Here is a 15,081-nt window from a genome sequence, read left to right on the forward strand (position 1 = left end):
CTTACCAAGCCACTTCCCTGGATAGTGATAGGAAATGTCTCTGGGAGGAGGTAGGCAGGCAGCAGTTATCTGATTCTTTAGTCCAGAGGGTGCCTTGTAGCCAGGGTGTTCCTCTCTAAAGCAGTAGCCTCTCTCGAGTGCTTCTCTACAATCTCTCTCTGCATCCTCAGCCTCCCCAGCCTCAGTCTGGAGTCCTGTCTGTGCTCTTAGGACAGGAAAGGTTCTGGGAATTGGCAGGTGGATTTGGACAGCAGAGAATCCTGCAGAAAGTTTGGGAGAGGTTTTTCATGCCTTTGTTGGTAGTCCTTTGCCTGTGATAGTGATGTGGCCTGAAAACTTCAGAGAGGGCTCAGAGAACCAGGTCACTCTTCAGACCTCAGCTGGCCACCATTGCAGGCAGTTGGCTGCTGAGGGCCCATATGGTCTTTGGTTCCTACCCTTCAGGCCAGCTTGGGACCTGGGTACCAGGAAGCATCCTGAGGCTGAGTTCTAGCCTTTGCTCTGGGTCTCTCCTGGTGTCCCAGTGGAACTAGCACCCCAGCACAGGGCCCTTGGGGGACTTGGTGGCTTGCTTTGTGCTGGGAAGCCAGGAGCTTCACTCTGCTCCTGGTCCACCCCACATGGGGGCTCTCCCTACAGGTACCTGAAGGAATTCCGTACAGAGCAGTGCCCACTCTTTGTGCAGCATAAATGCACGCAGCATCGGCCCTACACCTGCTTCCACTGGCACTTTGTGAATCAGCGGCGGCGGCGGTCCATCCGCCGTCGGGACGGCACCTTCAACTACAGCCCCGACGTCTACTGCACCAAGTACGACGAGGCTACAGGTCTCTGCCCGGAGGGCGACGAGTGAGTGCCCCCTGCTTCTCCTAGGGAGCCCCATGTCTCCTGGGTGATGCACCCTCAGGAGAGACCAGCAGACCCTGTGAAGCCCGCTCTCTTGGAGAACTGGCCACAGCCTGGCCAGCCTTGCTATGACCCTACCATTCTCTGGGGAGTCCCTTTTCCCTCTTGCAACACTTCTGGGAAACCCTCACCAGGCCTTTCTTTCACTAGGGCTCAGAGCCTTCTCTGTACCAAGATGGCTCTCTGGGTCTTCTTTCCTCCTCCCTGCAGTTCACAGGGCCTCCCGCATCCCCACCATCCTGCCACCACCCCTGCATCCTGGGCACTGAGGCTGAGCATTTGCAAAACAAAGCCTCTCCAGTTCCTCCTTTTTTGCTGACCTTACGTATTTTGCCACAACTCATTGCAGAGAGACAGGCATAACACAAATGCCAGCCATAAGGGGGCTGCCAACCTAGAAACATCACTGAAAGTAAACACTATCTGACCTAGCTTGTAATCTTTGTCAGTCTGGCAGAGGTGGTGCTGGGAGGCAGCTAAGGTCTGTGGGTACACCCCACCAGACCCTCCCTGCACCAGCATGCCTCTTCCCCACTGAGGTCAAAAGCTTGCTGGTCCCAGCATGGAGGAGTACTCCGGGCACAGGAGTCTGCCCAAGTGGGCAGTTTGTTTCTCTGAGGCCCCCATCTGGATAGTACTTCTTTTCCTAGGCGTCTTGCCCCACCCGAGAGGGCCCCCTCAGGGACAGCTCTTCAGGGCCATCCAGGGGCTTGGCCCAGGAGACCCAGAGAAGACTTGCTGAACAGGCTGAAGCAGGCAGGCCAGGGTCACATGGGGTCCCTTCCAGGCTGCAGCGCTCAAGGGGTGGAGCTTTGGCAGCAGGAGTTCAGCTCTGGTGCCACACAGCAGGCTGTTGTCACCAGCTCCTCCCAGGTCCTGGTAAAAACCCCTCCACAGTTGGGGAAAGGACGGGCAGGTCGCCCAGGCTGCAGGGGACAATGCTAAGTGTCCCTCTTGCTCCCCTGCCACATTCCAGGTGCCCATTCCTACACAGGACCACAGGGGACACAGAGCGCAGATACCACCTGCGTTACTACAAAACTGGAATCTGCATCCATGAGACAGACTCAAAAGGCAACTGCACCAAAAACGGCCTGCACTGCGCTTTTGCCCACGGGCCCCATGACCTCCGCTCCCCTGTCTACGACATCAGGTGGGCTGGGTGCTGGGCTGGGTGCTGGGCTGGGCTGATGGAGGTGGCTGGGTATGGGTGGGGGGCCTGGCTCCTGATGATGGTGAGTATCACAGCCTGGAGTGGAGGGCTGGGATCCAGCCCTGGGCACCTGTGGGCCACTCTGGTGGCTGCCCCCTCATACCCCCTCCCCATCCTCTCTGTCCTCTCCTCTCCTCTCCTCCCCTCCCAGGGAGCTCCAGGCCATGGAGGCCTTGCAGAACGGCCAGACCACAGTGGAGGGCAGCATAGAGGGCCAGTCGGCTGGGGCCGCAAGCCACGCCATGATAGAAAAAATCCTTAGTGAGGAGCCACGGTGGCAAGGTGAGGGCGGCCACGCAGATGGCCATGGCCCCTCCAGTCAGGTGTCCCCCCTTCCCTCTCCTCCCATGGCTGCCCTAGCAACTTGGCTACCACCTCTGGGAGGCCCCCAGCCACTTCATGTCCTACCTTACATCCCACTCAGGTCACAGCCCTGGCCTTTTAAGAGTCCCTCTAGAGTTTTCCCAGACACACTTTGCCCTGCTCCCATGGCCCCAGGTACTCCCAAAATCCTTCAGTGGGTTTTTACCCAAATGTATACATGCACGTGTAAGCACATGCATGTATGCAAGCACACATACGTGTGTTCTTGAACTCCTGAGGATGTCCTTTTTGCCCTATATGCTGTGGGCATCTCCAGTGAGGAACAGCGCCTGCCTTCTCCTCTTGGGTCTCAGCCTTGTCACTGGCCTCTCTAGAGCCTCAACTTCTGGATCCCTCCCCACTGGCAGGCATGCCCCCCCACCACTCCTGCTGTCTTAAGGGTGCTCCAGCCCCACCTACCTGACCCCTGTCCTCTGGCCCCCTGTGCAGAGACCACTTATGTGCTGGGGAACTATAAGACGGAGCCGTGCAAGAAGCCCCCGCGGCTGTGCCGCCAGGGTTATGCCTGTCCCTACTACCACAACAGCAAAGACCGGCGGCGGAGCCCCCGGAAGCACAAATACAGGTCCTTGGGCCCCAGGCAGCCAGCCACGGGAGGGGGTTGCTGGGAGGAGATCACACAGGTGCTGCTCCCACCACTACTCAGGGAGGCGGGGGGCTGGCCCTGGGGGTTCCAGGATTGTAGGGCCCAGCAAGAGGGAAAGGAATGGTGAGGACGACTGGGCAGTGGGAGCCCAGGACCTTTCAGGAGAAGAAGCCCTCAAATTAGTCTCTGAGGCCCATCCAGTTCTGGTCCTGGGGGCATCTTTTGGGGTAGGGCCTGACCATAGGCATGGAAATTGTGCACGGGAGGAGGGGCCAGCCAAGGGGACAAACCACTGTTCTTAGGGACACAGGCAGGCAGGGCCAGAGAAGGAGAGCGTGGCTTCAAGCCCTTGGAAATGTTCGCTCCGTTTCTGAGCCTGGCCCTGTAAGGCAGGGATCCAGGTGGCATCCCCAGACCCACCTCTCACCCTCTCACCTCCATCTGACTGCACCCTCTCGCTGGGCCAGGTCATCACCATGTCCAAATGTAAAACATGGCGATGAGTGGGGAGACCCCGGCAAGTGTGAGAATGGAGACGCCTGCCAGTATTGCCACACCCGCACAGAGCAGCAGTTCCACCCGGAGGTAGGCCCTTGGAACAGGGATGGGGCCGCTCAAGGTTCAGTGGGGTGTCTTAAAGCAGAGAGAGAGGAAACGAAGAGTCTGGATAGATGTTGGCAGAGCCCACCCTGACAATCCTGGAAGAGGGATCTAGAGCCAAGGTTGAGGGGACCCATGCAGCGGTGCCAGAAGGATCCCTGCACTGTCTGTTGGGCAGGTGCCCTGTTCTGAGCCCACACTCACTGAGCAGACCTCTGGTTCTTAGTTTGTTTCCCTACAGTCTTCCTGATTGAGAGGGCAGGCATGGACTGGGCCTGGTGACCTGGCTCTTCTAGGCTTTGTGCCATCATGGTTTTTATCATCCAGTAGCATCAGGGTTAAAAAAAAAAAATCCCTTCCAGCCATCCTGTCCCAGCCAGTGCCTAGAGTTTCCAGAACCTCCCTGACACAGTTCCCTGCCCGGTGGCCTGACCCTGAGCCATATCAGTGTGCCTGGGTCTTGTCTAAGGTATGGAGAGGCACCTGTTGTCTCTGCCCCTGGTTCTGTGGAGGCCAGGACACCCTGAGCAGGCAGGCAGACAAAGGCTATCTCATGTGGGCTACAGAAGCAGAGTGGAACATTAGACCCAGCCTAGGTCCCATGCCAGGGTGTCCCGGGTGGGAATGTGACAAGGGAAGGGGCGGAGCAGCAAGTTCGCTGCCTGTGGTCTTTGCCCTTGGTGTCCAGGGGTGTCTTGGGAGGTCACGGTGGGACCAGGAGTGGAGAACAGCATGGAGAAGATCCTCTGTGGCTGGGTCAGGGATGGTTGGACCTGTGACCCCAGACAGAGAGCATTGTTGGCGGTGAGGAGCACAGTGGGCTGCTTCTTGGTTCTTCAGGGGTTCCAAAGGCAGGAGAGACTTGGGGAGGTGGAGAGGAATAGGGAGGAGAAAGAAGAGCTGACTAGGCTAGCCCTCCCGTGCTGAAAGAAAGGGAGCCTGCAACGCCCCCCTCTGCCTGAGCCTGACCTGCCTCTGCTCTGCTCTGCCTTTTCCAGATCTACAAATCCACCAAGTGCAACGACATGCAGCAGTCAGGCAGCTGTCCCCGAGGACCTTTCTGCGCCTTCGCCCATGTAGAACGTATGCTGTCCCTATTGCCCTGGGGAAGTGCCCTCTCCGCCTTGCCCTCCCTGAACCATCTGCTCAGGTGTGGTCAGGGGACTGGCCCCGGGCAGCATGCCATGCACAGGGTGCTTGTCAGCCAGCAATGGACCCTGCACCACCCCACCTCCTGAAGTTCTATTCTTCCACGCCTCTCTGGCTTCAAAGCTCTGTGGCTTCCAGGGTCTTGAGACCAAGGCTGTAGGGACTGTCCCACTGTCAGGCACTCACAGTCCCAAGCAGGGTGGTGCACCCTCCCAGAGCCACCTTGGAAAATTCTACCAGCCACCCCATGGCACGTGACTCCCCCCATGGCAGATACCACTAATGGAACAAATGCCCTTCCCAGGCAAGCCCTGCCAAGGTCCCTGGGCCAGTGCTGTCCGGTCGAAATATAATGTGAGCCCCATATGTCATTTTAAATTTTCCTTAAAAAAGCACCAGAAACAGGTTAAATTAATTTTAGTAACAATGGTTTTATTTAGCAATATAGATTCCTATCATTTCAACATGTAATCAATTTAAAAACACGGGAAATTTTACATTTTTCTTTATGCTAAGTCTTTGAAATCTAGTGTTTTTTGTATCTACAACACATTTCCATTCAGACCCCTTATGTTTCAAATGTTTAAGAGCCATGTGGAGCTTGCAGCTCCTGGGTTGGACAGCACAGGCCTGGCTCCCAACTCCATAGCCCGGGCCACCACTATCCCTCTCCAGGAAACCCACGTGTGCCCCGAGCTGAAAGCTCAAGTCACTGCTCCGGTTCTCCTACCTTATTTCTGGGATCAGAATGAAAAATGAACTGAGGGCCCTGCTGTGGGAGGGAGAAGCATGTACTTGGCACAGAGGCGGTTCCCAGCCATGGACATGGTGCCCAGAAGTGATCAGTAGCTCAGGCTTTGGAGTCTTAACACATTGGGGTTCAAATCCCAGCTCTCTGGTTTCCTAGCTCTGTAACTCAGGCAAACTGACCTTACCTCTCTGAACCTCAGCTTCCTTACCTGTAAAATAAGAGACCAGGATGTCCCCTACGTCTGCCTGTCACTGTAAAGATGCCCAAGTTAGTTAGCGCCAGTCACTCATCACAGCGCTTGGTGCAGTGAATGCTCCACCCAGAGTCAGGGACACGTGGGCTCCTTTGAACAAGACCTAAATGCATTTCTGGAAGGACAGCTGGTCAGGAACCCCTGACGGCCTGCCCTCGTCTCTTACAGAGCCACCCCTAAGTGATGACCTTCAGCCTCCCCCCACTGTGTCCAGCCCCACCCAGTCGGGCCCCGTCCTGTACATGCCGTCTGCTGCCGGAGACTCGGTGCCTGTGAGCCCCTCCAGCCCGCACGCCCCTGACCTCAGCGCTGTACGTGCCTGGCCTGGGGGCTTGGGGCCTTGTCTCACCAGACTCGGGGTGGTGGGTGGGCACTTGCTTATGCAGAAACCAGCCCCTGCCCCTCATGTCCCCAGCCCCTCCAGCTTGTGTTGTGGGAGGAACCTGCCCCCGGATGGTTCTCTGTGTTGGGAGCCAGGAGGGAGGTCCCCGGAGCCTCCACTGTTCACCCTGGGTAGGGCTAGAAGAAGGGACAACTTGCCACAACTCCCCCATCCCCCTCACGAGAGGCAGAGGCCCTGGGTGATCCTTGCTTCCCAGTGGCAGATGAGAACGGACCTGAGCCCCTCACTGAAGAGGCTCTCTCTGAGGAGGGACAGAGGATGGGCAGGCACTCAGCCCATGATATGCCCATTGGCCCACCCCCTTCCTTCCCTGCAGCTCCTCTGTAGAAACAGCAGCCTGGGCAGCCCTTCTAACCTCTGTGGCTCACCCCCGGGCTCTATCAGGAAGCCCCCGAGCCTGGAAGGCATTGTCTTCCCTGGGGAGTCTGGCCTCACCCCTGGCAGCTATAAGAAGGCTCCTGGCTTTGAGAGAGAGGACCAGGTGGGAGCCGAGTACCTGAAAAACTTCAAATGCCAGGTAAGAGATGCGAGGGCTGCAGAGGCTGCCCTACTGCCCAGAGTGCTCAGTCTTTTCCTGCATGGATTGTCCTTGGCCAGCTCTGGGGAGGACGGCTGGGAGCTAGGAACTCCATGTCCTCAGCCTATTGGGGCTGAGCAGTGAGGGATGTTGCGCCGTTTTCCAGCCAGAGACAGGAAGGCCTGGGGAGACTAAGTGACTCACCCAGTGTCGCAGGCTAGTTCTTAGAGGAACAGGGATTCCCACCTAGATCTCTGTCCCGATGTCCAGTCGTTGTCCAGCCCTGTGCTGCCTTGATGGAGTGGCAGAGCCTTGGGGAGCAGGAGAGAGGGGTCCCTAGTGGCCTGGAGAGAAACCTTTTGGGCTTATCTGAAGCTTAGAGTTGCCTTGGAGGGGAGGAGCAGCCCCCCAGCTCCGAGGGTAAGAAAAGGTGAAAGGTGTGGGGGCAGGGAGGAAGAGATGGTGTGCAGAAAGGAGGGTTGTGGGGAACGTGCCAGGGACAGATGTCCAAGCCTGCCAGCCCTCTGGTGCCTGCACCTGGGGCTAAGGTGGACTCCGGGACTTGGGCCTCCCCCGCCCCCGGCATCCCATTCATCTGCTGCTTCCTGACTTTTTCTCTCTCAGGCCAAATTAAAACCCCACTCACTAGAATCCAGGAGTCAAGAGCAGCCTCTGCTACAGCCCAAGCAGGTATAGAGTGCTCAGCGTTCCTCCTCCCCTCCTGTCACCTGTCGTGGGCAGGGCAGACCCAGAACCCCAGGAGGCTTTGGGAAGAAAGGGCACCACCTTCCTCTCCAGGGGCCCATAAATCAGGGCTCAGGCTGAGGGCAGGACTAAGGTGGAACCTCCAGCTCTGAAACCAGGAAGAGGGTTTCCTGGACTCACTCACCTGACTTTCAAACCAAATACCGATACAGCATCTGTACGTGCCAGCCCTTCCCCCTTCCCTGCAGCAGGATTTCACGGGTCCGTGGGCCCTGTAGCCTCTAAGCCACACCTCTCAACTCCAGCTTCTCAACAGGGTGGCTGGTGGGTGGGGGCTTGTCTGAGGCTGGGGCAGCCAGAGAAAATGTGCCATTTCCCTTTGCCCCACCCAGCCCCTGTCTCCAGGCTGGGGGGTCATGGCCTCTGCCTGCGGCCTCCCATTGCCTCTCCTCACTCTCTCGTTGCAGGACATGCTGGGCATCCTTCCCGTGGGCAGCCCCCTGACCTCAAGCATCTCTTCTAGTATCACCTCCAGCCTGGCAGCTACTCCCCCCAGCCCTGCAGGCACCAGCAGCATCCCTGGCATGAATGCAAACGCTCTGCCCTTCTACCCCACCAGCGACACGGTAGAGTCGGTCATAGGTAATCAGGCTATTTCTGTTGCCAGACTCAGGATTGGGCCTGGAGTCAGAGGCACCCCAGTCTCTGGAGTAAGACTCCGTGCAGCACACCAGTCATCTTAGTCTTGGGAGAAGCAGAGGCTAGACACTTTGTGTCCTCTGAGTCCAAGGTGCCAGGGCTAAGACTCGTCCTTCTGGCCCTTCCATGTGAACTGGAAGAGGTGCCTTTCCCTGAGCAAGTGTAGCCTCCCCCAAGACAGGCTATTCCACCCCCACTTTTTCTCTCACTTGATAGCCTTGTGAGTGAACAACTTGCACAACTGTCCTCAGAGTTTCTGGTCACTCAGCAGCCATGGCCCCCCGTTTTTAGCCATCGTTTATGGGGGTCTGGCTATCTGGTGCCAGGTCCTGTGGCAGGCACTGGGGAGACAGGTGAAGACCAACTGTTCTGCTCTCAAACAATGCCCCTGTTTCTCCCCTGCATCCACCTTGGCCAAGGGCAGTGAACCTTGGTAGGGGGCCTGCTGGGCTCTAGGCACCCAGGACCAGAGGCCCCCCTGCTTTTAGCGAGCTCAGGACTGAGGTCCTAGCTGCCACATCAGGAGACCCCAGATTGGGACTTGGTTCCTCCTGGGCCATCAGAGAAGTCTTAGGAAGGGAGAAACATTTGAGCTGAACTTCCCTAGGCAGGCAGTAGAGGGAGAGGGGGTTCAGCGTTGGCAGATGGGAGGACCCAGCAAAGGCCCAGAGGCTTGCAAGAGCCTGGGTCAAATGTGGCTTAAGTTTGAAAATGTGGCAGGGGCAGCCCTAGAGATGGAGTAAAGTCAGATGTGTCCAGAACGTGAGGCCTGCAGCCTGGGAGTTGTGCAGCCCCTTGGGAGACCAGGAAGTTCATGTCCCCATTGCTTTGTCCCTAGAGTCTGCTCTGGACGACCTGGACCTGAACGAGTTTGGGGTGGCTGCCCTGGAGAAGACTTTCGATAACAGTGCCGTTCCCCACCCAGGCAGCATCACAATCGGTACTGAGCAGCAGGTGGGCCGGGTGGTGTGGGAGGTTCTTCAGGGCCCAGCTGGCCAGCTGCTTGCAGCTGGGCCCAGGGTGGCGAGACAAGTGGTCCCCTGCTCCATGGGGCCCTCCATGGGGTCCAGGCCCCCCATGGCTTGTCCAGTCCTCACTCAGCCCACCCTTCTGGGCCTCTTGCAGGTGGCAGTTTGCTGCAAAGCTCTGCACCTGTGAACATCCCTGGCTCCCTGGGCAGCTCTGCCTCCTTCCACTCAGCATCTCCGTCCCCTCCTGTCAGCCTCTCCTCACATTTCCTGCAGCAGCCTCAGGGCCACCTGAGCCAGTCAGAAAATACGTTTTTGGGGACCTCAGCATCACACGGATCTTTGGGTAAGAGGGGTGCATGGCTTGCTGAGGAAACCTGGGACAGGGGCCTGGGCTTTTAGAAAGCGCCTTGGCTGCTCTGTCCATAGCACGTTGCCCAGGCTGGCAGCAGCAAAGCACAGGGCTTAGGAGCAGCAGCTTTGGACTCAGGTGGCATCAAGTCCCTGTGCCACCGCTTCCTAGCTGTGTGACCCTGGACAAGTTATCTAGCCTCTCTGCCTTAAGTGTCCTCTGCTCTGAAATGGTTATAATGGCAGCCCCCACCTTGTCAGGTGGTCATGAGCTTTTGTTAATGAAGTGATGGGAGTGAAGTCACAGGCACAGGCTAGGGCACGGTGAGAAGTAGTGGCCTCCGAGTCGCTAGTGCCTGGTCCAGTCTTCATCTCGTGCAGTTTTGCCCAGTCACCCCGAGCTGCAGGAGTCTCAGGCTCCCCTTCCTGAAGGACAGAGGTTCCAAGGAGACCAGATCTAGCCCAGAAGCTGCATTAGAATGGCGTGGACCAGAGCCTTTGGTGGTGACATTACTGCCTGAAGGCTCACAAGTTCTGCTGCCACTGGTTGGCGCTCAGGCAAGATACTTGCCCCTGTGTGCCTTGGTCTCCTCGTGTAGAGGCCGAATTTTCACTACAGTGATTGGGCGTAAAGCAGTTGCTTAGCCCAGAGCCCAGCCTGGGGCGTCTTAGCCAACAGGCGCTGCTGCTGTTCCCTCCTTCCCAGCAGCCATGGAGAGGCCAGTAGGTGTCCGCCCCAAGGACGCTGGACGTGCTCCTTAGGTGCAGGGACTCGGGTGCCCTCCACCGTTTGGACCAAGTTTGGGAGCCTCTGTCACCACTTCTTGCCAGTTTGGGGCAGATTGTTTTGATATGGGCTGTTTTCTCTGTTTTATGTGGATTTTGTCAGCCTCACATGGTCAGTGTTACATTTTTCTGACTTGCTCAATATTCTGGTGGCATCTTGACTGTAGCCCTACATCCCAGCCACACATTCAGTCCTTCACATAATGATTGTGAAGTTTCATAGATATGAGTGTGAGCTTGGCAGGCTCTGCTCTCAAGGAGCAGGGGTCCCGCAGGGAAGCAGAGGGGTACAGGGGTCAGGGCACACCTAGAGCCACCACCAGCTGCATGGCGCCAAAGGGCTGGTGCTGCAGTTCTGAGCAGTAGAGGGAAGTGGCTCCTCTCCAAGAGAGTAAATGCTCCCTGAATGTGAGACAGTGGCAGAGCTAGCTGCTAGGACAGTCTCACGTCAGGACTGAATCCAGGTTTCCTCTTCTGGGGCAGATTGTGCCCACCACGGGATGAGGCCCATCCAGTGTCAGTGCCCCAGTGGTGCTCAAAGCCCAGAATATCTTAAATTCGTTTGGTTCTGGAACACCCTGGCTGGATTAGTGGAAAAGAGACCAAGGAAGGAATCATTAGAATGGTATATGTGGACAGAATGGGGCAGGGAGCTGCCCTGAGGGCCGGAGCAGGAGCACACGTATTAGTAAACATGAGTCGAATGGGTGGGTGACCAGGTGGATGAGTAAGCAGCTTAGCCAAGCAGAAATAGGCCTGTGGAGGCCTGTGGAGGCTCATGGGACCTGACTCGACCACTTACTATGTGTGTGAATCATTTGCTATCAGTTTCCTTATCTGTAAAATAAGGAGATGAACCCAAGGCTCCCTGAGCTCCTCCTGCTCTGGCTGTGCCGTCCGATGAGACTCTGGTTCATGTCTTTTCTCCAGAATCTCCTTGTAGGCCTTATGGCAGGATGCAAGAAGGTTAACCTCCCTCTAACCTAAAACTGAAGTTAGGCCCATAAATAACCCTATGGGGGCTTTTACAGGCTGCTCTTGGATACAGCACCTCCTGAGTCCCCCTCAGTTATCTGCAAGGGAAATGAGGGGAACCCCGTTTTACAGATGAGACTGGAGAGGCTTCGCAGTTAAGTGATAACTAATGAGAGCAGGTGGCACTAAACTTTAGTTCTGACTCTAAACCCACAGCAGCCACACAACTTGCTCCCTGTCCCAGCACTGTTCTCCAGCCTGACATTACTGAAGCTTTGCACAGCCACCAGGCACTTCCCCCAAGGGACAGGCCAGCCCCTGGAAGACCCCTGGGCAGGGCTGGGCAAGGGGGCCAGGGCTCAAGGCCCTCCAGAGTGCTAATGTTCCTTTCTTCCCTGGGGCAGGTCTGAATGGGATGAGCAGCAGTATCTGGGAGCACTTTGCCTCTGGAAGCTTCTCCCCAGGCACATCCCCTGCTTTCCTGTCAGGACCAGGGGCTGCTGAGCTGGCCAGGCTTCGGCAAGAGCTAGATGAAGCCAATGGCACCATCAAGCAGTGGGAGGAGTCCTGGAAGCAGGCCAAGCAGGTACTGGGCCCTTGTGTCCACCCACGGTGCCCAGTGCCTGGCAGCATCCTGCCCAAGCCCACCTTACACAGAGGAGGAGGAAAGGGCAGGGGCAGGGGTGAACTGAGCAGAATCTGTTGTGTTTGCTCTCCCGCCATGGAAGGATTTGCCTTGCAGATCAGGACCCAGGCTGTTCTGATCTCAGGCCTTAACCTCCCTCTGAGCTGCTTTTGTGGCCTGGTCCCACAGGACCATCTTCCTCTCTCTGCAAGCTCTGATTCTCCAGGGCTCCGATAAGGGCTCTAGGCTCTGAGATGGGCCCCCTGTCCAGCTGCAGCCCAGCTGCTCCTAGAGGAGCTAGTCAGGTGCCAGGCTTTGTCTAGTGTTCTCCCATCATACTGGGCCCAGCCCCCTTCCCTGGCCATGAACTTCTCTTGCAGAAGACCCTGAAACCTCTATTCTCTGCAGGCAGCATCAGCCTCCTCCCTGCCCCCTTCCCCAGACAGCAGGCCCAGCTTTCCAGCTGGCCCACGGCCAGAGTGCCCACACAGGCTCCCGGAGATGCTCTCTGGGGGAGGCAGGGGGGGAGGGGCAGGGTGTCATCGTGACAACGCGCTGCGTGTTGGGCCCACAGGCTTGTGATGCGTGGAAGAAGGAGGCGGAGGAGGCCAGCGAGCGGGCCAGCGCAGCAGGCGCTGAGTGTGAGCTGGCCCGGGAGCAGCGGGATGCACTGGAGGTGCAAGTGAAGAAGCTGCAGGAGGAGCTAGAGCGGCTGCCCCTGGGGCCCGGCCTGCAGGCCCTGCCCGCCTTTTCAGACCTGGAGGCCCTGTCGCTCCCCACCCTCTACTCCCTCCAGAAGCAACTGCGGGCCCACCTGGAGCAAGTAGACAAGGTCAGCCCAGGAGGGTAGGGGAACACCAGGCCAGTGGGGCAGAGGGGCCCAATGGCCTGCTCCAGTGATAGCCACCCACCTTCCAGGAACCTCTGCCCAGCAGCTGGGCCACTCCTTAAAATGCTGGCCTGCTAGAGGGCGGTGAGGTCGAGAGTTACACTCCTTGGGGAGGTCAGAGAGTTGGAGGTTGAGGGGCACCAGTGCCCATCCCCAGTGCCTTTTTTTTTCATCTTGAGGCACCAGCGCCAGAGATTGAACCCAGGACGTCGTATGTGGGAAGCCGGTGCTCAACCACTGAACCACATCAGCTCCCCTCCCCAGTGCTTTGGAGGGTGGGTGTTGACCTGAGCAGTGTTCCTGTCCCTGTCCCAAATGGTGGTCCTGAGGGTTGCTTGTCCTACCAGCAGACATCCCTGAGTACCCTGATTGCCCAGGGTTGCCCTGGGGGCCTGTGTAGTGGAGAGCAAAGAGCCTTCTTTCCTTTCAGGGTGCCTGGGTGGCATTGGACATGTCAGCCCTCCCTGGGTCTTGTGTTCTTGTTTGGGGACCTAGGGTCACTGCAGGGTCACGTGAGACTGCAGAGGGAGGAGCCTAGTGTGAGGAGAAGGCCCTTCCTCTCCTGGCCTGCACAGTGGAAGCAGCAAGGAGGTGCGGGGCCTACAGGCCATTGGCCTGCACATTGTCCAGCGCACTCACTGGGCAACTGTGTGGCCTTAAGCACACCCTGGGCCGCTCTGTGCCTCCGTTTCCTCCCCTTGAGAGGCTGGGAGAGAGTGGAGGGAGCTCCTTGCCGAACTCGGGCTAGGCCGGCAGCTGAGACCATGCTGTGACCAACAGTGTCCCTTTCTCTGCAGGCCGTGTTCCACATGCAGTCGTTGAAATGCCTTAAGTGTCAGGAGCAGAACCGAGCAGTGCTGCCGTGCCAGCATGCCGTGCTGTGCGAGCTCTGTGCCGAGGGCAGCGAGTGCCCCGCCTGCCAGCCGGGCCGGGCCCACACCCTCCAGTCGTGACCCTGCAGGCCCGGCCCAGGGCCCAGACCTTGTCACCTAGGACTTTTTAAAGTGTACATATATGTCTGTATGTGCGTGTGTGTATACATGGGTAGATATGCACACACGTATGTGTATGTATGTACATGTATATGATTATGTATATGTATACATTTCCGTGTGTGTGCGAGTCTGCCCGGGCAGCCGGCGTGTGAACAGTGTCTGTGTGTATATCTGTACATAGATATAGACACACACTTTAAAAAAACAGACTTACCAAGCACTTTTTAAAAGAAAAACTATTTTGCAGTCTGCTCCCTGCCCATCTCCTACCCTTCCCACTGCAGAGACAAAGTCCCCTCTTCCCCCATCGGCCTTTTGGCAGGGAATCTGTTTCTGTCTCTTTTTTATGTAGGAATTAACTATTTTTAACTTCTTCCTAGGACCTGAGCGGGGAAGGGTGGGAAGCTGGGAGGGGCGAAGCTTTCAGGCCAGTCCCTGCTAACCCCACCTCCCTAGGCCAGGGGGTGGAGGGACTGTGGGGGACCCCCCAGGGCAGACCCAGTTCCCAGCTGTGAGGGCTTTGCAGAGGCCCGTGTTCTTTACCAAATGTGTATTTAGTCCTGGGGGAGCAGCAGGGGCTGGGAGGCCAAAGCTGCAGTCCTGGCACCTGGGCCCCTGCAGTCCTTGGGTTCTGCACCCCCAGAACAGCCTCTCTGGCCCCAGGGTCACCTACCAGACCCTGTGACCCCCAGTGTCCTCAACCGTCCCTCTCTCCTCTCTGGCAGGGCCCTCCGCCTGCTCTCTGCCCCCTCCCTCTGGCAGCTAGCAGGGCAGTTGGTGGGGGGGGCTGCGACCGACCGCGAGGACCAAGGGACGGGCTCCGGCCCTGCCCTCCTCCCCGGGAGGGGCTCCGTATGCATTCCTTGGTGCTCTCTGAGTGCAGCTGGCGTCCCGCCCCTGCCGGGGGTGGGCGCCCGTGTGCATGTGTGTGTGTGCCTGTCCGATGTACATTGTGTCTTAGCTTCCATTAAAAACTTGTTCTGTACAGAGAGATGCCATGGGGGTGGGAGGGCAGAGTGTGTGGAAGAGAACGACCCCACTCCCAGCACTGGGTGTCTGGGTCAGAAGCAGGAGGGCTGTGTAGGGTCTAGCCCTGGCCCAGGCCCCCACTTTGGGCTCAGCACGAAAGGGCTTTCGATGAATTAAGTGAAAAAATTTTTTTACAAAAATGCAAAAATCAACAAAGCTCCAAACCTATTGGAAATAAACTATGAACTTGCAGTGGTAGTTTGTATCTGGTGGTGAGGGGGAGCAGGCCCCCAGATGAGGGCCCCTGAGCGCTGAGCTGGGCCCACTCGGCTGCCCTACCTGAGCCGGCTTCCAGCC

The 15,081-nt window shown here is 57.5% G+C and overlaps 1 protein-coding gene across 3 annotated transcripts in view; it reads left to right on the forward strand.

The window, feature by feature from the left end:
* Positions 1 to 14,976, forward strand: part of UNK (unk zinc finger) — a 37,134-nt gene extending 22,158 nt beyond the window's left edge. For 2 of the 3 annotated variants that reach the window (XM_071210822.1, XM_004450866.4), the window contains 15 exons: positions 640 to 849; positions 1,883 to 2,059; positions 2,271 to 2,401; positions 2,933 to 3,068; positions 3,557 to 3,674; positions 4,688 to 4,772; positions 6,011 to 6,153; positions 6,562 to 6,762; positions 7,387 to 7,452; positions 7,935 to 8,109; positions 9,005 to 9,106; positions 9,292 to 9,480; positions 11,651 to 11,832; positions 12,446 to 12,703; positions 13,558 to 14,976. In XM_071210822.1, the coding sequence (XP_071066923.1) occupies positions 640 to 849; positions 1,883 to 2,059; positions 2,271 to 2,401; positions 2,933 to 3,068; positions 3,557 to 3,674; positions 4,688 to 4,772; positions 6,011 to 6,153; positions 6,562 to 6,762; positions 7,387 to 7,452; positions 7,935 to 8,109; positions 9,005 to 9,106; positions 9,292 to 9,480; positions 11,651 to 11,832; positions 12,446 to 12,703; positions 13,558 to 13,713 (2,329 nt within the window). In that variant the 3' untranslated portion in view covers positions 13,714 to 14,976. The remainder of the gene's footprint in view (positions 1 to 639; positions 850 to 1,882; positions 2,060 to 2,270; positions 2,402 to 2,932; positions 3,069 to 3,556; positions 3,675 to 4,687; positions 4,773 to 6,010; positions 6,154 to 6,561; positions 6,763 to 7,386; positions 7,453 to 7,934; positions 8,110 to 9,004; positions 9,107 to 9,291; positions 9,481 to 11,650; positions 11,833 to 12,445; positions 12,704 to 13,557) is intronic. The other variant, XM_023586688.3, reaches the window with a different exon arrangement.
* The last annotated feature ends 105 nt before the right edge of the window (positions 14,977 to 15,081 follow it).

The sequence above is a fragment of the Dasypus novemcinctus genome, chromosome 21 (genome assembly GCF_030445035.2).
Source record: "Dasypus novemcinctus isolate mDasNov1 chromosome 21, mDasNov1.1.hap2, whole genome shotgun sequence".
Classification (NCBI taxonomy): Eukaryota; Metazoa; Chordata; class Mammalia; order Cingulata; family Dasypodidae; genus Dasypus; species Dasypus novemcinctus.